Source organism: Schistocerca serialis, chromosome 3 (assembly GCF_023864345.2).
Source record: "Schistocerca serialis cubense isolate TAMUIC-IGC-003099 chromosome 3, iqSchSeri2.2, whole genome shotgun sequence".
Classification (NCBI taxonomy): Eukaryota; Metazoa; Arthropoda; class Insecta; order Orthoptera; family Acrididae; genus Schistocerca; species Schistocerca serialis.
The window spans coordinates 862971829-862998489 of record NC_064640.1 but is presented as its reverse complement, the minus strand read 5'-3'; the positions used below and the strand labels follow the sequence as shown (position 1 = coordinate 862998489).

The 26661-nt window shown below is 38.3% G+C and overlaps 1 protein-coding gene across 2 annotated transcripts in view; it reads left to right on the top strand.

The window, feature by feature from the left end:
* LOC126471002 (acyl-CoA-binding domain-containing protein 5) overlaps positions 1–25532 on the top strand; it is a 148660-nt gene extending 123128 nt beyond the window's left edge. For both annotated transcript variants that reach the window (XM_050099054.1, XM_050099055.1), the window contains 5 exons: positions 7748–7905; positions 8394–8661; positions 16611–16774; positions 17584–17750; positions 23789–25532. In XM_050099054.1, coding sequence (XP_049955011.1) covers positions 7748–7905; positions 8394–8661; positions 16611–16774; positions 17584–17727 — 734 coding nt within the window. In that variant the 3' untranslated portion in view covers positions 17728–17750; positions 23789–25532. The remainder of the gene's footprint in view (positions 1–7747; positions 7906–8393; positions 8662–16610; positions 16775–17583; positions 17751–23788) is intronic.
* The last annotated feature ends 1129 nt before the right edge of the window (positions 25533–26661 follow it).

Here is a 26661-nt window from a genome sequence, read left to right as displayed (position 1 = left end):
TGAAGGCCCAATGGTACCGACCGGCCACTGTGTCATCCTCAGCCCATAGACATCACAGGATACAGATATGGAGGGGCATGTGGTCAGCACACCACTCTCCCAGTCCTATGTCAGTTTCCAAGACTGGAGAGGGTTTCCATTAAAGATACCAAAATTGTGCCCCGCCAACCACGCGTAGAATGGTGTGGCAGGCCAAGTGTGGTATCATTGGATGTCCCCTTCAGAGACAAACAAATTGGAATTATAACTTTTTTTATCCAATGCATAGTTTTTTAGATATTTCAATTTCTTCAGTTAAAATGAACACCCTGTGTACATCCTGGATCGAGAAACGTGTGATCTTGCAAACATTTTGTAGTTATACGAGGGGCGCTTGAAAAGTCTGTGTAAAAATAAAAACTACTTACATGTTTGGGGTAAACCTTTTTTTTATTTTTGAACATATTCTCCTTTTAGACTTATACACTTTGTCCAACGCTGTTCTAATTTGTTGATTCCTTCCGAATAATAGGAATTGTTCAAGTCTGCAAAATAGCTATTAGTTGTTGCAGTCACCTCGTTTGAATAAAATCTTTGTCCCGCCAGCCATTTCTTCAAATTGGGGAACAAATAGTAGTCAGAGGGAGCCAAGTCTAGAGAATAGGGGGGATGTGAAATGAGTTGGAATCCTATTTCCATTAATTTTGCGACCACAGCTGCTGAGGTGTGTACTGGTACATTGTCGTGATGGAAAAGGACTTTTTTACGGTCCAATCGCCGGCATTTTTCTTGCAGCTCGGTTTTCAAATGGTCCAATAATGATGAATAATATGCACCTGTAGTAGTTTTACCCTTTTCCAGATAGTCGATGAGGATTATCCCTTTCGAATCCCAAAAGCAGTCGCCATAACCTTTCAGGCTGAAGGGCTGGTTTTTCGCCTTTCTTGGTGCAAATTCTCCCATGGTAACCCATTGTTTAGATTGTTGTTTGGTCTCAGGAGTGTAGTAATGTATCCATGTTTCGTCCACAGTGACGAAACAATGCTTAAAGTCCTGTGGACTCTTCCTAAACAGCTGCAAACCATCCTTGCAACACTTCACACAATTCCGTTTTTGGTTCAGTGTGAGCACTTGTGGAACCCATCTTGTGGATAGCTTTCCCATGTCCAAATGTTTATTCAAAATATGTACCCATTCATTTGAGATGCCCACAGCACTAGCAATGTCACGCAGCTTAACTCTTCTGTCATCCATCACAATATCATGGATTTTATCAATTATTTCTGGAGCAGTAACCTCCACAGGGCATCCAGAATGTTCAGCATCACTTGTGCCCATATGGCCACTCTGAAAATTTTGAAACCACTTATAAACTGTTTTAATCGAAGGTGCAGAGTCACCGTAATGTTTATCAGCCTTCTCTTTAGTCTCCTGAGGCATTTTGCCTTTCATAAAATAATGTTTAATCACCACACGAAATTCTACTGCATCCATTTTTGACAATAACTCGACTTCCTTGATTCACACGAATGCCAAACACAAAGAAATAGACCAATATGGCTGTAACTTGGTGTGAATTCTTTACAAAGATGCTACTAACTAAACGTGACCTCGATACGCTTGGTGGTGCCATCTCTCGGACCTTGGATGGACTTTTCAAATGCCCCACATATATTTCATATATAAATTTTGTAGTTTCTCTCAGGCTTGGTCAGGATGGGATGCCAAAGTCGGCTCAAAGGGTAAACCGTAAGAGCATAAAAATTCTTCTATATTTGTGTGTAGAATATGCGCAATATGTAATAATAATAATAATAATAATAATAATAATAATAATAATAATAATAATAATAATATGGCCAGTGAGTGAATAATGAAGCTTGATGCTGATACCCTTATTGTACTCTCTTTCCTCTTATGTCCTACCAATCTGTGGTGCAGCCACTAATAGGGTGACCCACAGCTTTATGTGGCTGTGATACATGGTACAACTTGAGAATTGAACTCTAGTTGGATATTGACCAGATTTCATTTATGATCATCTTCAGATGCTGCAATAGAGAAAAGTAAAGTTCAGATTAAGACCTGATACAAGCAAAAACATTTTCAGTAGGTCTACCTATGTGCTAAGTGCTATTGTCATACATGTGGATCACACCTATTCATCATTTGATGAAAAAATGTTCATTCTTTGTCAACTAAACATAATATCTGAAATCAGAGAATTGTATACATACAGCTTTGTGTAATTTTCCTTCTCTACTCTCTGTGCCAGATGTCCACATCTTCTATAAGACAATCTTCACTTATGAAAACCATAAAGTATGACAATGGCATAATCTGCCAGCAGTCTTAAGAGAGCTGCTCAGATAGTCTCCTAAATCATTTATATAGATTAATACCAGCAAAGGGCCTATAAAATCACTTAGGTTTCACTAGATAACTTCCAGTCAGTTACAGTAAAACCTGATCAAAGCAGAACATGTACAATTCAGAAATCTGGACAAACTGTACAGATATTTCAGTCCAAATGCATTCAGTATACTTTTATATGCTTATTTTTTGTATAAGCCGGAACAGGCCTACTGCAGAAACGGAATGCAAAGTTTAAGACGTGATTAATAATTCATTGTATGATGCAGAAAAAGTTCATTCAGTACTACTGTATTACAGTATACCTTAGTTATTCTTGTCTATTCTCTCTCTCTTCCAAGACTGAACAGGTCTTGGAAGACCCTAATGGTACTGACCGACCGCCATGTCATCCTCAGCCTATAGGGGTCACTGTATGTGGATATGAAGGGACATGTGATCAGCACATCCGTTCCCTCGGCTGTTGTCAGCTTTTGTGGCTGGAGCTGCTACTTCTCAATCAAATAGCATGCTCAGTATGCCTCACAAGGGATGAGTTCACCCCACTTGCCAACAGTGCTCAGCAAACCAGTCAGTCACCCATCCAAGTGGTAACCAAGCCAGACAGCGCTTAACTTCGGTGACCGATGTTACCACTGAGGAAAGATCACTGGCCTTGTCTATACTAGGATGTTACTCTAACACGAAGATCATACAGCCCTGACAAAGCTATTCTGAGAAAGAGGTGATTGTTGTTCTATTAAACAATGGCTTTACCCGGCAAGGTCAAGCACTCCAAAGAAATGTACTACCTTCGTTATTTTCTGCCAGATTCAGTTGACTTGTAGCACTTTCACTGACACCATGATGTTGAACAAAAAGTATGTGTCTCTGACTTATCAAAAAGACTGAGATAATTGAGGCAAGTGGGAAAGACAAACTGTGTGGTCAAAATGATGTTGCAATTAAAATATGGTAAAATACAAATTTATAAAACTTTAAGAAACAAGGATAAGATACATTATGAATGGATGAAAAGGAACAAGCGAATGAAAAGAAAGGCAAAGAAGACAAGAATGAAGAAATTAATGAGGTAATGAAGGAAGTGAAAAATTTACATTTCTTCTGCATGCACATTGTGAGGTGCTGAAAGCTTGGGAATACGGAGTTTAAGGTATCCAAGGGATGACTGGACAGTTTGAAAGCTAGACACAACATTGTGTGGAATGAAGTGTTGGGGAAGCTAAGGATGTGCGGGAAACTTAACAACAGAAAGGAAGACAATACTGCACAACCTAATTGCAAATTATGACCCGAAATGTGTGTTCAGTGCTGATGAAATGAGACTGTTTTATCATGCATTACCTTCAAAATCTCTAGCAATTTGAGGTGAAAAGAAGCACAGTTTTCCTCCTCTCTTGGCAGAAAAATACCCAAGGAAAGACTCACTATACTGCTGTGTGGAAATATGTTAGGTGAAATGGAAAAGCCACTGGTGACAGGAAATGCGGCAAAACCCTGCTCTTTCAAAAACACAGCTGTCGGTATGCTATCAGCCACATGACAATGCAATAAAAAGGCAGTGGTCTTGTGGAAGAGTGGCTGGGCTCTTTGAATTGCAAAATGGAAAAAGGAAATTACCAAGTTCTCCTTTTCCTAGAAAATGCAACCTGCCACCTGAAAGTCAAGTTATCGGATTTACCCAGCCTCACACGGTGACCAGGGAATTACTTACTCATTCAAGTCCCATTATACAACCAGAATCTCTTTGGATTTAGTGCCATATTTTGAGATTTTTGTTGTGGAAACTTTCAAAAGCATCTTGCATTGAAGTCCACATTAAATTTCAAGCTTCTGTGAAACATCACCAATGTCAGAGATTTTGCATTTTTTAAATTGGGCATGAGTTTTATTGCTTCTGCAACAGTGTTGTGACATGTTTCATGTACCATGGTGGATCAGTTCCATCTTGTATCAATACTCGAGCGGGCACACCAATTTTCATAACACGGCCGGGCACGTGGCATACCTTCCACACATGTAAAAATAACTGTCTTTATTACTGAGATAAACATGTAAGAGGAAAATCATAGTTTAATCTTAGTTTAATTAACAACAATAAAATAAACTTACATCATATCATCTTGTTGCCACAGACAGATGTTACCCCATAGTAATGACCCACTTGAAGCATTAAGCAGTGCAGTTGCATCAGATCCTACCCAACTGCTTATTCACTCACTCGCTATCATAATGTGGGTTATTTTCTTGTACAGATCATAATTTTTTTTCTGACCTACAATTTATCACAGTGTTAGCTGAAGCAATAATGAAGGAATGGTATGGGCTTGCAATTGTGAAATAACAAGAGAATGCTGTAAACCTTTTTATTTGTGTTTGGTGCACTTTATGCATCCGCACACCTACTCACAGATTAATGTGCTTGGTATGTATATCTCAGTTGTAGTCAATACTTTTTTTTTTACACTGTTTGACTGCCATTACGATAAGCACCTGAAACAAGTAACAGCCAAAACAGTATGGTGTCACAGAACACAAAAACAGAACAAGAGTGAAACTGACAGCAACTAGAGCGGCAAGCACAAGCGTAACTGTGCTCTGCTACCAGTGATACACCCTGCTAAACCCGCAGGAAAGGACATGCAGTATAAATTGTGGAAAGGGACCGAAATAAGCGGCTGTCAGTTACACTGTAACATACGACTTTATTTACTTGATCAAGAATTTTTTTTAACCAAAAACAGCTTTCGTCTTTGGAACCTGATCACAGGCTGCACGCGCTGTACAATTTCATGTCTCAAAGGCAATACCACTTTAAAAACTACAGAAGGCCAATAACTTTAAACGCAAGCATAATCAGAAATTAAAAGACAAGCCTTATCTTACAACAGTTCTTTCTTTATTTATGCTGAAGGCCGAAGGAATATGAGATTTTCAGAGCAAAAGAACTTAAATTCAAGATCGACTGAAAGTCCAACAGTTAAGGCTAAACAACATTAAATTTAAAAAAATATTAATAAATAAAAAACAAAGGCCCTACATAAAACAGTTCTTAATTAGGCAAAACTCAACCAAAACAGAAATTTAAAAGGCAAAGCCTTATCGTAAAACAGTTCTTCAGTTAGGCTGAAGGCCCAAAGAGTCAGACACTTAAAGAGTAAACAAGTTAAATTCAAATCGACTGAAGGCCTAACACTTCAAATTCAGTAACATTAAAACCTTTAAAATGCCAAAGGTCTTATGTGAAACAGTTCTTTAAATTAGGCTGAAAGCTTAAAGAATCTTACGCCTTAAGGGCAAAATAACCTTAATTTTTAAAAAATCGGCTAGAAGCCATACAAGTGCAAACAACAAATAAAAAAAAAAGGGCAGTACACCCAAGGGTACTCAGATGGTAGAGGGTCGGCCTGGATTTCAAACACTAACACTCGCTTAGGTGAGACAGGCAGTTGGGCCAACCATTCACAATCTGACGACAACCCAACTGACAAACAGTCAACAGACCAATGATCAAGATCAGTTCCGCTCCACACTTGCACAAAAACTCAAATGATGCTAACAGCAGAGACTGGAACAACAACAAGAACAGATCACAACCTATAAGCGGTGGATGACCCAAATACACGTCGTCTAATCAGGTGACCGACCAAACGGCCAAGCAAGGTTGTTGCCACTCAAATGTGTGTATCGGCAATCGTCGGGTGAGTGATGGCTATCCTGTCCTTCCTCGCTACTCCACACCAACCAACCAAACAGTCCAGAGCCAGTACGCCGACAACATTTAAATTAACTTGTCAGTCAAAACCACATAAACTACACACAGTTTCATGAACACTTGCACGAAGAACTAGATGATGCCAGTGGCAGTGACCGTGTAATAATAAGGACGAATCATGAGTCAGCACACACACAGCCAACTGATCAATGGCCAAAAACACGTCATCCGACAAGATGACCGACCGACGATCAACCAACGTTGTCCCCACTCAAATCATGTGTGTTGGCAATCATTGGCAAGTGATGGCTATCCGTGCCTTCTTGGTGCTGCATGCCCCACTGGAGCTACAATGCGACTGCGCCAACCAACCAACAGCTACACATCAGCACAGATACAGCACTGAAATAGCGGGGCCGTCGACATCACGTGCTACACACAATTTCACAAACACTTGGACAAAGAATACGACCAATGATAAAGCAGTGACTGTACAATCACAAGGACGAACCATGAGTTGAGACACACACTGCCGACTCATAAGTGATCAGTGAGCAAATACACGTCGTCATGTAAGACGACCAACCGACAATCAACAGAGACTGTCCCCACTGAAGCCATGTGTGTCGGCAACCGTCGGGCGAGTCATGGCTATCCAAACTTCCCTGCCACTCCAACCTGACTGAACTTCTGCCGTATCCCAACTCTCCGACTGGCTAGTCCGAACTCCACTGCTGGCATGTTCCAACTCCACCCGACGACGCACAATAACCTGGAAGTAATAGCAGTCCAGCAAAAATAATATGGCAAGGCCTATATCGATAAGCGCTGCTGCTGCTGCTGCTGCTGCTGCTGCTGCCGCCGCACATGGGCCGGCAAGGCAGGAACTTAGTGACATCAGTAATTGAAATTAACGTAACGAGGTGGTAGTACGGTGAAAACAGGATGTTAAATAAGAGATGGCACGAAGACGAGCCACGCACGCCTCAATCTGCTCTATGCTTAAATAGTTAGTTTCGGAGGATTGGGGACTGACACTCCCACCACCCCCGCGCCGGCCCCGCTCCCACCACCCCCGCGCCGGCCCCGCTCCCACCACCCCCGCGCCGGCCCCGCTCCCACCACCCACCTACTACACTCTCCTCACTTCTCTTGTCTGTTGCCATCCCTCTGCTCCCACCCCTTCTCACACAATGCCCCCTTCAATATTACTTCTGCTCTATCTCTTGTTGCCCCTCCTTTTCCCACCCTTCTCCTCACCTCCACTCCTCTCTTTTGCTTCCCCCTCAACTCTTCTCTTCTCTTCTCTTCTCTTCTCTCCTCTCCTCTTTGTATCCATCACTGTGTACAACACACATGTTCCTGTGCCTGCATTTGGGTGAACTCTGTCCACATATTCCGACCCTCTGCTGCTATTGTCTCCCATCTTAGTTGTTCCTCAGCTCCTCGTTTCCCTGATGCCACTGTTTATACTCTGTCCAGAATTTCAGTTATCATATTAATTTCATCAATTTTGTCAGTATCATTTCTATCATATTTGTGCGTGCTGTAGAACCCACATAATTATTATTATGAGAATGATTAAGCAAAAATTTTAATATATGTAAGTGGTTGTAGGTTACTTGTTACGTTAGGCCAAGTATAATAAAATGAATCAAATTAATTTGCTTATTTTGGTAGCATCAAGAGAGGCATCACCCAGCAGAATACAAATTACAACAAATGGCCATCCTTTGACATCAAGTCTTGAAACAAGTCCAGCAAGCAGCTACAGTCCTTCACCGCAACTAGATGAGATGGATGAGGATGACGATGAAGAGTTCATTGACACAGTTGAGGTACAGTCATTGGCCATACGCATCTTCAGAATACAGTTTGATGTGTACAACAGCGTTAATTTAAAATTACTTTTGACTGCACCAATATCCAATATAAGATGATCTGTACTTTTTAATTCTGAATTGAAAATTTACATTTTGATACAAGATGAAATGTGTTTATGAGCCTTCTTTACTTTATGATTTGTTGTGGCTTAAATTATAATAATATTTATAGTTAGTTTGTCTATATAAGTACCATAATATACCTATGTCCCTGTGGAGTCATGCAGCAGAATTAGTTCTATTAAGGAAAGTCTGTCAGAAATAAACTTGGAGGTTTGCTCATGGTTAAATAGTAACATATCCAGTTGTTTTATTGGTTACTGGATTTTTGCATAAAATTTTTCGTCCCAAACTCTGATATATTTTTATGTATATGTTTCACATTTTTGAATACTTCTAAACTCTGAAAATTTTAAAATTTCAAAATAATTTTACTTATGCAGGCAGAACCAGACAATACCTCTAAAGAAACAGCACTAAAAGTTACAATTAGACCACCACCAACCGTGACTGATGCTGTTAATGGAAGTGATCCTGTCTACACTGATCAGCCTTCTGTAGTCTCAAATGGTTATAAAAAGAAGCCAAGTAGTCTGAAGGGTAGGCATAACCCTGAATCTATAGAGGCTGCATGTCAAAATGCCAGAGCAACGTACCAGGAAAGAGGACGTTCTCGTGAACGTAACAATCAACGAGTAAACATACAAACAGGTAAGCACCTTGATATTGCATTATACTTCACCTATTTTACTACTCTTCATTCCTTTATCAGAAAGACTCCCATGTACTGACAGCATGGACTTCGACTCAGGAGAAACTAATATTTTCCACCTGATCTTGTATTACTTACCATTGCAAATTTTTGTGCTACTTGTCTCTTACTGTTTTTGCAATAAACAAGAACTGTTTTACGTGAACCTCCATCTTCAGAAGCTGAAATCTGTTGTAATTTTACGTGGCAAAAAACCAGAAATGATTTTATATCAGCATTATATTTCCAGAAGAATTCTTGAGAAATTTTACAGCTGGTGCAGTGTGTGGAATATGAAAGTACAGTTCATGCTGTGAAGGATGTTATTTTAGGTCAGTGGTAAGAGGAATTAAAAAAATAGAAAATGCAATTTGGTAACTACTTAGTCTGCAGTCTGTTTGTCACTCTATCATACATTTCCTCATAATCTTCATTTGTTCATGTTGTAATACACACCATTGGTGTATATGTTTGTGGAGCATTTTCTTTGCCATTTTCACATTTCTTATCAGTGTGCCAAATTTCATACTTTCTCCTGTTGCAAACAACTGTTTCGCAAACAAACAAATATTTGAAATAGAAACACTGCAAACTTTCAGAGGTAGCAATGGAAGGAGAACACCACCATGCAGCTATTATTCAATCAAATTGACAAATTTGTTTGAGAATCAAAGGCATAGAAAGTGTCTCTCAATATTATGATCTATGAAGTTATTCTTTGTGGAAGCTGGTGCAGTTAAATCTGTGCAGTTTAGCTACTGTGAACTCCTAGGTCAAGTGTTGCTAGCACTTTTAATCATTCATGACAGGGTTATTATTGATTGTAATGTAATGCTAGAAGTTCTACTTATTTTTAGAAATTACACAAGTGAGGCTTACCATAGTTGAAAAGTTTATTCAGGTTTTGGTTCATGAGGCAGTGGCCCAATTAAAGCATGTCACAATTCTTCATATTTTATGTTCCTAATACTTTAGATTGTGTTATATGGATAGTTATGACACGATTTGAAATAATGACACGATTTGAAATAATGACACATACACACCAGGATTTTGTATAAAATTTGAGGGCTGGATTATTGATTAGTGAAAGAATATTTATTGCATGTCACAGATAAATTCCTAGTGAGTGAAATGTGCTCGTATTTACATATAACATTGAGTTTTTGGAATTACGTAAGCATTCTGTTAATAAGAAACTTTTGGACTATTCTAAATTTCTCAAATGTTAAGTTACACATTCAGGCAACAGTTTTGAATTGAACTTGGGACCAGTACAACGTCAGTCAGTGACTCTTAAGTGCTACAATACTAAATGACACAAAGGCTTTGGGAATGTGCTTCCCTTACTCGGAAAACAGTGTTTTGCTGTTTAATAGTCTTCATCCTGAACTTCTTGTGTGGCCTTCACGTGATAGTACATGAACCTTCTCAACTTCTGGTTATATCCTCTCCACCAGTTCTCTGTTCAAAGATAACTCTTTCCATCAATGTGGAGACATTGACAACGTCTTTGTGTTTGTGTCTTCTTGATGGAGTGATTAAGAATGTCAACTCCATACCAAAAGGAACAGAGTTCAAATCCCCATCTGGTCATTCAGATTTACGTTGTATATGGTTTTCCTGAATTTCTTAAAGAAAATGCCGTAGTGACTCTTTATTACAATGTGAAATCATTTCAGGCACTTGTTTTACACAATCACAGATTATTACAGCTGGGGCTTAGTGATTCAGAGTAATGTCTTCCACAAGGAAGTCTGCAGTTTTTACAGCCACAGAAGTCAACATTATCTTGGTGGCAATGTAAGGCCTAAGGCAGCTGGTTCACACTACTGACCATGGATTCCCATTTGTCAAGTGAAGATATTCCCTCAAGAGATTAGGTTCAGTGTTCTGAAATGAGGCAAATTCAGGTGGAATGGTCACCAGATGTCCCATTGGTAAGTTAATCACATGAATTATCTAAAACTCTTAACGTAGTGTGTACAGGTTTGGCCAGTGATATTTGTGTCAAATTTTGTCTAGTATTGTACCAAGTCTCAGGGTAATTAGGTGGAGTGTAATGAAACACCTTCAAAGTAGTTGTCCATAATGAATTTGGACAAGCAGTCATATTCATCATACTTGATTGTAATTTGTTGTATGCACTGCTGCCTCCATTAATTGGAGTTACACTTTGATAGTATCTTCCTTTTGTTGTATCTTCCCCTTTCCAGTCTTAATGTCTTTTAATGCAGTGATGACATGTATTTTGACCTTGGCAGGTTCTTTCAGTGTGTTGCTGAATGACTGTCAGCACATTAATTTTTACATTCACTCTTGTATACCAAATCATTCTAATTTTCCCAATAGTCCACCATGGTAGTTATCCTGATTGATTCTTCGTGCTTGTCAGTCAACATAAAGAATGGTAGTCCATTACAGTAGTGAATAACATGCAGCTTGCTGATTGAACAAATAAAGTATATTATGCACCATGTGTTTTTGGGTGCCAGTAACATTGCGTAGGTCACCCAACATAACATTGTATTTTTAGAGGCCATTGTTTCTCAGTCAGCATAATCTGTTAGTAGTGAAATTGTGTATCTGTGGAGAAATAATACTAATGTTTCCAACAGTCTGAGATGTCACTGACTTACAGCAATGTATATGTGTACTGTCTGATTATATGTTTCCATCATTGGTAACCAAACCAGATATACCATGTGCCATCTTTTTTCTTCATGAGGGCCACCGAGCGAGGTGGCGCAGTGGTTAGATACTGGACTCTCATTCGGGAGGACAACGGTTCAATCCCGTATCCGGCCATCCTGATTTAGATTTTCTGTGATTTCCCTAAATCGCTGCAGGCAAATGGCGGGATGGTTCCTTTCAAAGGGCACAGCCAACTTCCTTCCCCATCCTTCCCTAATCCGATGAGACCGCTGACCTCGCTGTCTGTGGTCTCCTTTCCGAAACAACCCTTCTTCATGAGGGCCACAGGAGAGGATAGTGGGCTATCGGACGATTGAATGATCTCACCTTATAGCACGTTCTCCACTTTATTGGGAATTACCTGTTTCTTGGAAGGGGGAATCCTCCTTGAGCACTAATGGGTGAATGACCTGATTATTGATACAGTATTTCTCCTTGCATTGTCTATTCTGTCTTGTTTCTCATTCAAATTTGAAAGCACATAGATACAATCAAGCTATAATCAGCATATACAGTGTGGTCCATTGATTGTGACCAGGCCAATTATTTCACGAAATAAGCATCAGACAAAAAAAAAACCTACAAAGAATGAAACTTGTCTAGCTTGAAGGGGGAAACCAGATGGCGCAATGGTTGGCCCGCTAGATGGTGCTGCCATAGGTCAAACAGATCTGAACTGCATTTTTTTTTAATAAGAGCCCAATTTTTTATTACGTATTCGTGTAGTACGTAAAGAAATATGAATGTTTTAGTTGGACCACTTTTTCGTTTTGTGATAGATGGTGCTGTATTAGTCACAAACATATGGCTCACAATTTCAGACAAACAGTTGGTAACAGGTAGGTTTTTTTAAATTAAAATACAGAATGTAGGTATGTTTGAACATTTTATTTCGGTTGTTCCAATGTGATACATGTACCTTTGTGAACTTATCATTTCTGAGAATGCATGCTGTTACAGCGTGATTACCTGTAAATACCACATTAATGCAATAAGTGCTCAAAATGATGTCCGTCAACCTCAATGCATTTGGTAATACATCTAACGACATTCCTCTCAACAGCGAGTAGTTTGCCTTCCATAATGTTCGCACATGCATTGACAGTGCGCTGACGTATGTTGTCAGGCATTGTCGGTGGATCACGATAGCAAATATCCTTCAACTTTCCCCACAGAAAGAAATCCAGGGGCGTCAGATCTGGTGAATGTGCGGGCTGTGCTAGGGTGCTTCGACGACCAATCCACCTGTCGTGAAATATGCTATTCAATACCACTTCAACCACAAGCAAGCTGTGTGCCAGACATCCATCATGTTGGAAGTACATCACCGTTCTGTCATGCAGTGAAACATCTTGTAGTAACATCAGTAGAACATTACATAGGAAATCAGCATACATTGCACCATTTAGGTTGCCGTCGATAAAATGGGGGCCACTTGTCGCAGCCATCGTGGATTTTCCATTGCCCAATAGTGCATATTATGCTGGTTTACATTACCACTGTTGGTGAATAACGCTTCGTCGCTAAACAGAACGCATGCAAAAAATCTGTCATCGTCCCGTAATTTCTCTTGTGCCCAGTGGCAGAACTGTACACGACGTTCAAAGACGTCGCCACGCAATTCCTGGTGCATAGAAATATGGTACGGGTGCAATTGATGTTGATGTAGCATTCTAAACACCGACGTTTTTGGGATTCCCGATTCTCACGCAATTTGTCTGCTACTAATGTGCAGATTAGCCGCGACAGCAGCTAAAACTCCTACTTGGCCATCATCATTTGTTGCAGGCCATGGTTGATGTTTCACATGTGGCTGAACACTTCCTGTTTCCTTAAATAATGTAACTATCCGGCGAATGGTCCAGACACTTGGATGATGTTTTCCAGGATACCGAGCAGCATACAAAACACACGCCCGTTGGGCATTTTGATCACAATAGCCACACACTAGCACGATATCAACCTTTTCCACAATTGGTAAATGGCCCATTTTAACACGGGTAATGTATCATGAAGCAAATACCGTCCACACTGGTGGAATGTTATGTGATACTACATACTTGTACGTTTTTGACTATTACAGCCCCATCTGTCACAAAGCGAAAAAAGTGGTCCAACTAAAACATTCGTATTTCTTTACGTACTACATGAATATGTAATAAAAAATGGGGTTTCCTATTTTTAAAAAAACACAGTTGATATCTGTTTGACATATGGCAGTGCCATCTAGCGGGCCAACCATAGCACCATCTGGTTTCCTCCTTCAAGCTAGACGAGTATCGTTCTTTGCAGTTTTTTCATTTGATGCTTATTTTGTGAGATATTTGGCCCGGTCACTATCAATGGACCACCCTGTATATTTATACATATGTAAATGTACAACTTTTTGTTGTATTATAATTTTTGCCTACATTCACATATATGACAAAACAAAAGTAGATTATATCTTAAACATAACGTTTAAGATCTTATACCATATGTTATAATTATACTACAACAAAGAACTGTATATATTCTGATATTAGTTTGATTGTATCTAGGTGCCACCTGAGAATGACCCATCGCTCAAAACTGGTGGTGGGAAATAAAATATAATAAAAGCTGTTCTGGTGGACCTTATTTCAACAGCGTACTTCTCACACAATTTGAGGCTGCAGAACAGTGTGCACAAGAAATACCTATCGATGTGTCTCCCCGGTTGAGACGGGAAATACTGGGGCTTGGGTAGTAGCTACCCTTGTAATGATATTTTTTCAATGAAGCTGGGCTGACCTTCCTGTACTGATTTTTCTGTTACTCGGCAAACACCATTAGGGGTGAGTTGTGGTTGTTTCCAGCAATCAGCAGTCCAGTGTTGCTGCCATCCAATTTTTATACTGAAGATAAACACTGAAATGTAAGTTTCTTTCATGAGTGTGAGGGCTCTTTCATAATCGGTTACAGTTCAGCTGCAATTCTGAATTTTTTACTGTATTTTATCTTGTAGAGAACTGTGGCATAGTAATATCTTCAGTTGTTCACAACTGCCAAGAACAGTTTTGTTACTCAAACTTACTGACATCACTTAATCAGTTGGGAGCTCCAATCTTCTTTACCTTATAATTGCTTCTAATGCCTGAAATATGTGGAAGAATAAAAAATTTAAAAGGCCTTGTTCGGTCACTGATGTTATTCTGAATTGTATTCCAGTTGACTGACATATTTTTTGTTCAAAACATTCAACAGTGTGTGTGTCTGTTGAACCTCAGAAAATAGTCTTTTTCAGCCTTTGTTGACAGACATCAAATATGACAGAAAAGAAAGCCACAGAGTCTACTAGTACACAGACAGGAAGATTTTTAATGAAGATAGTTTTGGAATTTCCTTTCATGGACGATTTCTGTCTGTGGTGGCCTCACCTCCATATGATGACCCTGTTTTAAGATTTCCTCATTGTAACTGCTAGAACCTTTACATGAGAACTTGCAATAACTGCAGCCCAGTTGGAAGTGTCCTCAGCCAGGAAACAAATCATGGTCTTCATCCTGAAGTCTGGCATTGTTCACTTACAATAGGCTAGTTTGGATGATATTGTAATTGTCGATATCTCATGGCATATTTATCAAGCAGTCTTTTGCTTTCGTGACAACAGTGTTTTTGTGCCCATCGAAAATGCAATGTATTTTCCACTGTGCTCGAGGTATCAGCTCTACATTTTAATTGGCTATGTGACTTTTACACTTAGATTACTAGGAAGCTTGTCTGTTGTTTGATAGCTATTGTGTAAGTCTCACGTGAATGGATAACCAGTAATAGAGAGGGGGTAACAAAGATTGATGCACCTCTTGTTGAACCACTGGTGCTGCCTCCTGTTGCCTGGAGTTGATACCAGTTAAGGTCAGAAATTTCAGTACCTATTCTTTTTTGCTGTTTGCTTACATTGGATGTAATAACCTGATGTTGTTCTAACAATGTCACAGGACATTTGGAAATTTGTCAAACTTCTTTAGGGCTACTCTTTTGTAGCCACATTGTATTAATCTAGTGGCACCACTCGAAAAAGTTCTCTATTGTGAAGATACCCTTCACATCTGTAGCTGTGCATTTTGTATCTATTGAGCATGTCTCAGTTGCTCTTGAACTACTACTTGACTAGTGTGTCAAAGTAGACGTATACTGCCTATTGTACTTAGCAACTCCACTGAATCCCTCTAGCCATTTAGATGGATCCTCAACAGCCCACTGATTTCTTTCGTAGGTGGATATTAGGAGTAACAAGTATATAATTTGGAGACATGATGGTGCCAGTATTCCAAAATATTCTGCATCTCCAGCAACTTGTCATGTAGTCACCAGACTCATATACCACATTCAATAATGAGGTTGTGATTGGAAGCCAGCACACAGTGCTAAATGTGAGTAATTGCAAGTTTGTAACCCTGAGCACAGACAGAGCTGAATTGTTTAGTAAATGGAGTGTTAAATATACTAGTATAATACAGGCAGTAGTTTTTGGCAACAAAAACCTTCCAGGTTCAATTTAAATCATGTTCACAGCTACACTGTCCTGACCAATTCACTTGCCAGTGCAATATAATTGCTTGACTTATGGTGTGTATAATTGCTACAGAGTATTGTGCAATTATTCATATGCAAATACTGGTATTATCCCATATTCCATATATCATATTGTAATTAGTCATTGGTACAATAATATTTCCTGTAACAAAATCTGTAAAATTTCAGTCTTCAGGTTGATATAGTAAAACAGATTTAATATAGATTCCATAGTTGCTCATTTTGGACCTTGCACTGTTTGCATTATGTTTAGATCTTATTTCCTGTTCAACTTCGAGCTCTCTCTACAACTTCAAAAAATTAATTCTCAAAGTTTTTGAACAAGTTCATTGTTAAAACACTGAATTTAGATCTGCAAGGAGTGATATGTAAATCCCAGTCCAGAAATCCCAATGTCAATTTTCCATGGGTTCCCTAAGTACTCGGAGAGAAACCCAAAATGATTCCCTAAACAAAAGCACGGCAATTTCATCTGAAATCCTTATAGAAATGAATTATTGCTTTATTTTTAATGTGCCCACATTGAATCCAATGTTCCAGACAATCTCTTTTTAGTGTTTGTTATTAAACTAAATTGCAATACATTTAAGTAACATTTTTGTGTTGGTTTCTTAAATATACGTTTTGAGCAGACATATATTAGTTTATTTATCAACAGATGATCAGTGTATTCCAGAGACTGCAGAAGAAACACTACAGAAGCTGCTAGAACCATTGGAAGTCACTGATAAATTAAGAACAGCTGTAGTTCAGTTGCAGAAAGATTTGAATGATGTTTGTGGCCGGATGAGAAATCTAGAGCACACTGTCTCAACAATTCGAGTAAGTAGTATTATGTTACACTGCATGCTGTGCAGTATACAGTCAAATAACAAGTATAGTAACTAATTAATATTATATGGAAATAAAATTAAGCAGATTCATTTCTAGGATTACTCCAGTTAAATGAGATAGATTTATCTTAAACGTATATGGAAAGAATTGGTAAATTCAGATACAGTTTGCTTGTTTAGTTCTTACATTCAGGAGAGACAACTCCCAGGACAGATGATAAAAAAAATTAAAAATAATCACTCGTAGCTTTGAAACAAGGCATACCTTCTCCAGGGAAGAAAAAGAAAAAGGTGGTGGTGGTGGTGGTGGTGGTGGTGGGGGTGGTGGTGGTGGTGGTGGTTGTTGTTGTTGTTAAGAAGGAAGGGCACCAAGCAGGTTACTCAGGACCCATAGTAAGAGGGACTTACCTTGTACAAGGAGTAAGGGAGACAAAGATAAAGAATAGTGTTTCAGAGAGAGTTGATGGATAAAAATAGGCTTGCACATTGCTCACTAATGCTCTGGGTTCAAAGATGATTGAGGAGAAACAGAATGAGAAGTAAAGATGGACATGGAGGGGGGAAAAGGGGGGGGGGAGGAGGAGGAGAAGAAAATTTGCAAGTTGACAGAAAAATAGAAGTAAAGTGTAATAAATAGATTATAAATGGAAGAAAGGCTCACAGGTAGAAAGATAAATAAATTAAATAGGAATAAAATAAACTAAATAAGAAGAAATAGAATAATTACAATGGAGGGAGGGGGGAGGTCAGGCAGGATGACTACACAGCTAATAAGTTGCTTTTTTTTTTTCTTTACAGAAGGAAGCTAGTCGCAACATGCCAAGGTGGTGGCCATTTCGTCAAGTTCCTCCAGGATTTGCGGTATTTGTAATTCTGTGGCCCATTGTGTTTCATTTTACAGTGTTATGGCTTCAGAGGAGACGACAGAGGCGCTTGCTCTGATGTGATAAGCAAGTGTTTTGGTGGTATGTATTATATAATCTGGCATTATTGCTTATAAGTCTCAGTATGGGATACCTAGAGATGTGGTTCGGTGGCCACTCTGTGGACTCAATTTTAGAAGGGCTAAGGTTCAATTTCTCATGTAGCCTACCAGATGTAGATTTTCTGCGGTTTCCTCAAACCATTGAAGGCAAATGCTGGGATGGTTCTGTAAATAAGATACAGCTAATTTCCTTCCACAATCCATCCCCTGTTCTGAGCTTGTGCTCAGTCTCTTAATAACTTCTTTGTTAGCAGGATGTTGAACCATAATGTTCCTTTCTTCCTCAACATGTTGCAGTGAAATATTATATTATTGTTTGTGTTGATGTTTTGAAACGTGTTGCTCTAAACCCACAAGAGGAACATGGTAGGGTGCATGTTAATGATGTCCATACTATTGTGTGTGTCATTGGGTGCGTAAAGGACAGCTCATTAGCTTGCAACAAGATTGTAATGCTGTGTAAATTCCACAAATATGAAAATGTTATAGACTGTGTGTGCAATACAATGTGTGTTTGGCATTGTAGAAGCAAAATACATTGGAAATGGCAAGCAGTAGGGAAATATTACTCTTGTTGTCAAACCACAGCCCCACTTTTCAGACTCGTGTTTGTTGTCCTAGGTAGTCTCAGATGATGTCACCCCCAACAAGCTTCTGATTATCAGAATCTTTGTCCTAAAATGAGTAATAAGTTCAGCAGAATCTCACCTAGTTTTCGGCCCCTTGTACTAATAAGAGATTTTGCCAATCTTACTCCTTGTGGATTATATATTGCTGCCTTTGCATTTTTGTTCTCAAAAATGTTGTTATACCTCCTCTGAAAATATCATGCTCCTCCATAAAGGCAAGGTGGCAGATAAAAATATTGCACCAGCTGCCAACTGTGCCAAACATCTAGAACAAGATAACGGTATATGTACAGAATCTCAGATTAAATTACCTACTAATGGTGAAGTTGTTACAGATAATCTCAATGCCCACAAGAAGTATGGGCTGCGCAGTGAACTTGTGATGTCATATTAGTCAGCATGTCCGCCACACTTCGCAAATGTTTCGCTTCATGCAGGGCACATGGGAAATCAATATGTAATTGAAAATGTACCCATTAAAAGTCTTAACTTGTTGTGTGCTATCGAGAGCTTGCATGCATTTAAACACACAGTCAAGAATTATTAAACTAGTCGGAAATAGTTAATTGCATGCCGCCATACATGGCTACTGGCACTTGTAGGACCTTCCATGTCACATGCTGTGACGTACATGCAATAGCCTGTCTTTCTCATAGGCCTCGAGATAATCTAAATAAATGGTAGGCTGTTTATAGTGAACTCTATCAGTTGCAAGTTGTTCCATAGTGGGTCATGTTTTCCATCACTAGGTTTATATTTATTCTGTCGTCATGACATTCCTAGTTGAACTTTCATATTTTGTTGTATTTCTCATGTTTTTCACGGTTAATCAATAAGACATTATTCATAAGCAATATTAGGAAATGATACATTACTACTCAGCATAAATATGACTTGCTGAGTTACAGACAGGCACAACGAAAAGACAGTTACACAGTGAGCTTTCAGCCTAAGCCTTCTTCAGAAAAGAAAAGCATGCGCGCGTGATCTGTATGGTGTCGTGCACTGATAGCTTGTCATCTGCAAACCAGACAATGTAAATGTGAATTTTATCAGTGAGTTAACCCATCCCCCAATTTTTTTAATGTGGTTTTGGTGTGGTAACATGTTTTGTGTATATATTTGTTATTACTCACATTTTTTGTGACTGATCATTTTGTGTATTTTTGGTTTTGAAATTGCCTTTTCACTTTGCTCTCTTTTCTGTAAAGTGCCTTTAATGTTTTAAATAATGTGCCTTTACACAGTGTAGTGTATTCATTTAAAAATGTCTTCTGATGTTTGTTTGGGGTATAAGCTGTGGCTGGATTTCAGTATTTTTAAGTCTGTTGCTATTGTAGTTGGATAATGATTATGGACTATTAGGTGGTCAGCAAATGTGCTATGGGTGCTGTTACTTTTTGGGGCTCTAAGGTGTTCTGAATATCTTGTTTTATAAAGTCCCTGCATGTTTACCCTGTGTATACTGACTGGCAAGTGTTGCATGTGAGTTCATATATTCCTGATCTATTGAATTTGACTATGAGTGTCTCCCATGTCCTGAGTTTACAGAAATGGCATCACAAACAGCTGAAAGAGCTTACACACACACACACACACACACACACACACACACACACACACACACACACAGAAAAAGAAAGATAAAACTAAACAAAATTAAAGTTCCATGCCAAACTCACTCGGGTACAAATGAATGCCAACAGTATTAGGACACACAACTACATCATGTACACTGCATTTTTCGAAGTGAAAAGGCGATTGCAAAAGTGAAACAGTTCCAAGTTCATTTAATATACATGCTTTGCAGTGCCCTTGGAACGGGAAAGGAGGAGGATCAGTCACAACTAAATGTGAGCAATAACAAATATATGCATAAAACATGTTGCCACACCAAAATAACATTTTTTAAAAATCAAGGATAGTTTAACTCGCTAATAAAATTCACATTTACATTGCCTGGCTTGCAGATGACAACCTATCAGTGCAGGACGTTATACTGATGATCCTGCAAAACCATATAATGTAAAATCAAGGTAAGAACAAAAACTGTCATTAGGTCTCATTTTCGTAGATCAGTTATAACCTAAAATATATTCACTTTTGCAGTTGTCCAATAAACAAAACCCACTGATGATGGCACAGAGGTGCTGAAACGTTTTTGGGTAACAAGAAAAAACATTTTTTAGCATAAAAGGTGGAAGGTGGAACATATAGCCAACAATTTTAACTGCAAACACGGAAGAAATACAAGAGCTGCAAACCCAAAAGATGATTGTCACCACTACCTCTGGCAGCTCAGACCGCAGAATGCATTCCGACATTTTGGCATTCCAGTCAGAGCTGCCAGAGATAGTGGTCTCATGTCTACAACTTGTAGATGTACTTAATTTAGTGCTCTCACATAATTCTCTTTTAACAATAAAATTTACAAGCAGGTCCAAGGGCTAGCAATGGGAAGCCCTCTCAGTGGCCTATTAGCTGAAATATTTATCAACCATATAGAAAATAAAATTCCAACACTAAATGATAACATCACAAGCAAAGTTAAATTCTATAAGAGATATGTAGATGACACCCTCAGTCTATTTGATGGCACAGAGGATGAAGTGACAAACCCTTTTAACAAATGCAATAGCCTACATAAAAATATTCAATTCACCCTTGAACAGGAAGGAAACAACACCATACCTTTTCTTGACATAAAAATATCAAAACAGAACCAAAAGTTAGCTTTCAATGTTTACAGAAAACATACTGGCACTGACACCAATATATCAAACTCCTCTACTCATTCCCCCTCCCACAAAAAAGCTGCTTATACATCAATGCTGTACAGAGCACACAAACTTCCACTTCAACGTACAGAACTCCAACAAGAAATAGAAACCGTAACATATACTGCAATAAACAATGGATATGATCCTTCTCTAATTAATACAATGTTGCAACAGATAAAAAATAAACTGAACAAACAACATCAAACTACACTCACAACTGACAATTCCTCAGCAGTCAAATATGTAAAAATGCCATATCTTGGAATAGTATCTGACATATTAGCAAATCTGTTCAAAAACACAGAAGTAAAAATCAGCTTCGGCACCAACAACAACCTATGTAGGAAGCTTATTCACAATATAAAACCACCAGATACAAGTCTTGATGCATCTGGCGTTTACAAAATTACCTGTAGCCAATGTAATAAATATTAATTTGGCCAAACAGGCAGAAATTTCAGAAGCCGATTCAAAGAACATTTAGACTGCTACAGGCTTGATAAATGTAACAAATCAGCAGTAGCAACTCACATTAAAGACACAGGACACTCTTTAAAAATCGAAGACAACCTCGAAATTTTACACAAAATAGGAAAAAGTACAACAATGGATATCATGGAAGAAATGGATATTTTCATACATAATACAAAGCATGGAGATAACATTCTTAATGAAATAACCGAATTCAAAAACTCAAAATTCTTAAACAGTCTTGAGCCAGTTCTAACTCAATAGATTCAAGATACGTCAATGTAAATAATTGACTACAAATCTGTCAGTACCAAGAATATCGATACAAAACCTCGATAATCGATACAGACTGACATGCTACAGTCCGCCATCTTCTGTTGTGTGCATAACGTCGAAGCAATTTGTGCCATGAATTACGTTGCCAATCAGTGACAAAATACAATGTGCAATAGTGTAATGTCAATCAACAGCCCCGCCATTACACCAGTGATGTAAGTGAAGCAGCAAGATGATGAAATTGTAAGTGATCAACTGTCATATAAAAGCCTTTCACACTATTGTCGTAACACACAACTGATACAAATCTCTCTGCATCCTATACAGGCTGTGATATCATACATAGTCAACCACAAGGAAGAAAACCAAAACCAGCAGAAGATATCGCTGATTTAGATTTCTAGCCATACACCTACCCATCCTCCAACCCCCTCCCCCCCCCCCCCCCCCCCCACACACACACACACACACACACACACACACACACACACACACACACACACACACACACACACACACACCAGCTGCTACAGTAACAAACAATGGACAAGTAGTTCTAGATTAGTTTAAAACTGTTTATTTTTAAGTAACATTTCTCTGTGTGTATGTTTACGTATGTATGTACGCCTGAAGATGAACAGAACATGTTCGAAATGCATTGTATTGTATTGGATTAAACATAAAATAAAAAAAGTTACTGCTAGCAGAAACTAGAAATAAATAATTATTCCACACAGTCACGGTTCACAATTATAGCCATTATGGCTGAAAGTAACAAAATGATGAGGTTGGAAGCTTGTTTCCTGTGGTACTATATATTGTGCAGCACAAAACAGGAAAATGTGAACAATTTGATCAGTCTTAATGTTAAAATTCTATACTACTGCCACAGAAAGTGGGAGCTAATTTTTGTTTTGATAGATCATCAGTCATGGTTGAAAATTTGCTCTAGAAAAAATTCTTGTTCTGCAAACTTCTGCAACACTCACATACTTTTTCCCTGCTTTGGTCTATTCTATTTATACAGTGATGTTGTCTTTTCATTGCGTCTTCATCCTTTCATTATTTTTGTCTCCTACTCTCTTCCTTTCCTCGTATGCCTGTCAACATCTGTGGTCTATGTTGTGTCCACTTCTTGGGTCCTCAGCTTCACCCATCCTCCTACTTCTCTCCAACTTACTCTCACCTGCTTGTGAGAAAAGAAACAAAAGATAACATATGCTTACTACTCTGCCATCTACTGCATTTGCAAATTTATGCCAACTTTTCCTTACTATGATATCTGCGTTCCCCTCTAATAGTGCTCAATATTTTTTTACAAATTACTATGTTACTTTTTGTGAAACCAGCAGTATTTTCCACCATTTAAATCACCAAAATTGGAATCTCACTATTTTTAATTGTTTACGTTGACTCAAGACAGCTCTTTGACTGTCTATAATGTTGTTACTTTTTATGGTAACAGATAACCTGTTAGCTCTGTTTTTGTATTTCATGTCTGTGCTGTGGTACTGAATTAGTACACAACTGTACAATTCATATCTGTGGTTTGTACATTTCATTGTTGATACTCCCTCCTCTCCTTTCCACTTCCTCTCCCTTTTCCTTTATGCACAATCTTTATTTTGTCTCAGATTCTGTCTTATCTGGTGCCTTCACTCCCTTTCTTTTTAATTCTGAAAAGCTGTTTGACACTATCAATAAAATAATATTTAGCAAAGTTTTTCATACTTTTTGGTGAATGCAGGCTTTGTGTTTGTACTGTAATGCAATTCCGCACAAAATGGTAAATATAGTTCGTAGAAATATTGTACAAAATATTTTTTTTAATTTTTTATTTTTTTATTTTTTTTCCATTACAGGTAGCAGTCGTGTCTCCTTGCCTGGACAGTCTGTGTAGTGTCAGCATTCAGGATGGACAAAGTTAAAAGGCTACAGATACGAAACTATCTCCACTGCCACAGCACACTGGTATCTGCTGTGTAGAGAAAAAACCTGCAGGCAAAGTGTATTTGTGATAGGATATTCTGTTACATGAACATGAATCAACTATTGTTATTCCTTATCCATATCCTGCCCCCCACTGCCTCTACTCCATCTCTCTCTCTCTCTCTCTCTCTCTCTCTCTCTCTCTCTCTCTCTCTCTGTCAATCTCTGTAGTAAGCAGATACCAGTTTAAGCATGACACCTACCAATGTATTTTGATTTGGTACCAAAATGGTTCTTGTATTTCTTAGTAACAATGTTTGTTGTTTGTATGAGGAGATGATGATAAGTGTCTGAAGGTCATTTTGGGACAAAAAGTAGTTGAACATGGCTTGGGTGGATGTAAGTGTAAAGTAAATTGCACCACCTATGCAATGGTCACAGAATATTGCTGACTTTCTTCATTAGCTTTTGTTCTGCTATGTTCAGTTCATGTTGTCACAGCTATATTATTTCTTACGTGTTCTAAAATAGAACTACAATGTTTTCTTGTGCACAAGAATTGTTCTCTTTAATAATATTTTACACTTGTGTTGTACACTGTTTAGTTCATGGAGGCTGCAATATAATAACCATTTAGAAAACAAAACAAAATTAAAATAACTTCTTTGTATCATACATTATATGTGGAAATTATAGGTGACTGGGATGGAAGAGGGCTTTCTGAAACATTATTTTCTCAGTACAATAAAAAATAATCAAAAGGTGAAATGGTGTTTACATGTTGCTGAAATTGGAATATCAGCCTCATTTATTTTGCAGTGCATTTTACTGACTTTAATTAGTCTTAAGGTGCCCAGTATTGAGACTGCTAGTCTTTGCGTTATTACTTAGTGTTGATTCCTTGGCTATTGAGAAGGGAACACCAAGAAGAAGGGTATACGATGAACTGATTTGCCAATGTGAATGTGATGTTGAAAAGTAATGTCTGACTTTGTATTTTAAAAATTATATTTTGTATTCCTACTTTAAATTACATGGAATTATAGTAGTACAAATATTTTAAATAAAAGTTTTAATGTGACTAGTTCAAAAGACTATTATTAGTAATAAGAAACAGCCATGAACAGGCTGAAAAGTGACTGAAATACAACATCACCTTAAAGTCTCAATTGGTATTCTTGGCATGGCCAAGAATTGAATGTTAATTCATTCTTGTATTTTTTTCTGAAAAATATCTGTAATGTGATAAGTGTTGCACTTGGCCAGACATAATTACTTTTAAAATAAACTGCAGAAAAAATTTAGTGAAGTAATAATATTATTATTTACAAGACAAGTACTTTTCATGAAGTGAGCAAGTTTGAATTGCAAAACAAAGAATTTTGTTATCTGCAGTGTTGTTAAAAATACTGCAGATCATTTCAGTCTTCCACTATTTTTTGTTATATTTTCATTGAGTTTAAATTTTTCAAATAACAAAATAAAATGTATTGACGAATATGACATGTATCATTTTACTGTCTCATGTTATTCTGCAGATGAACCTCAATCTCCTTTCTCTGCCTAACTGTGAAAACTGCTAAAAAAAAAAGAGAGAGAGAGATAAAACCTAGTTTTGTACCACCCTTGTGCTTTGTATAATTTCTGTTTTTTTGATTAAAAACCTCTTTCTCAATATGTTTTTTAGCGTAGAAAATCACTGCATACAGGCACTTCCGTGAATTAAAAGGGAAACTGCATTTTAATAGAACACAGTGTGTCTCCAACCATGAATAGGACAATGCAGTTTGTGTACACTATACACTGTTAAATTGTTGAAGCTTTTGTGCCACTTGTTGCTGTATTGCCTGTTAGTTTTTATCTCGGGACATTTTGCCGACATGCGTTTAAAGATTTTTCTGATGTTTCACTGTCATAAGTGACTTGCATTGTAAAAGATTCACCCTTCGTTACTAGTTGTGGACTGGAGTTGAGCCCGCAGCCCAGCAGTTACGGATCCTCGCAGTGCCAATGTCTGAGGACCTTTCCCTGGTCATTACCACTGTGGTTCTTCCCCTGATACCTGCAGTGTATCACTTGGTACTCATTTAAAAGAGCACTCTGGTCACATTGGAGCACTGTAGATGGTGTAGAAGTGATATCAAGCAGTGATGTGACCCTTCATACTGACTTAAGTCGTGGCTGTAATGTGGTGTGTGTGTGTCAGATAGTGGTTGTGTGACCCAACAAGTCACAATTTTAGCTATTTTAAAATGATGCACTAACCTGTAGTATTTCGAGGTTGTAGTTCAGGCTGGGGTGGTTCTGTAATGTTTGTTTTGAGGGTACAGAAGATACCATAATAAGCATATGCAAAAAAAAAAAAAAAAAAAACACACACACACACACACACACACACACACACACACACACACACACACACACACACACAGAGCCACCATACAGCCAAATATGTCTGACCCATGATGACATGACACAACTGCAAGAGTACAGTAGACATCCAACTTACGCAAACTGAGATCACTCTTTATAGACACTAAAAGGACCCTAATAATAGATAGAGGTCAAAAACACACTTCACACTGTCTTTCCACAGAATATGACAGATCCTGTTGGAAATGCCACCTGTGTAAGGCAAACCATAGTCTTAGGTGCCACCTCGTTATCATCACCACTAACCCTGTAGTGCAGCACATGTCTGATCGGTCTTTTACTATAAGCTGAGCCTGAAGCTACTAATCAGTGTGAGTTGCCTACCTATAAACAGCATCAAGGAAAGGAAGTCCGCCATCCTTTTGCATCTCCA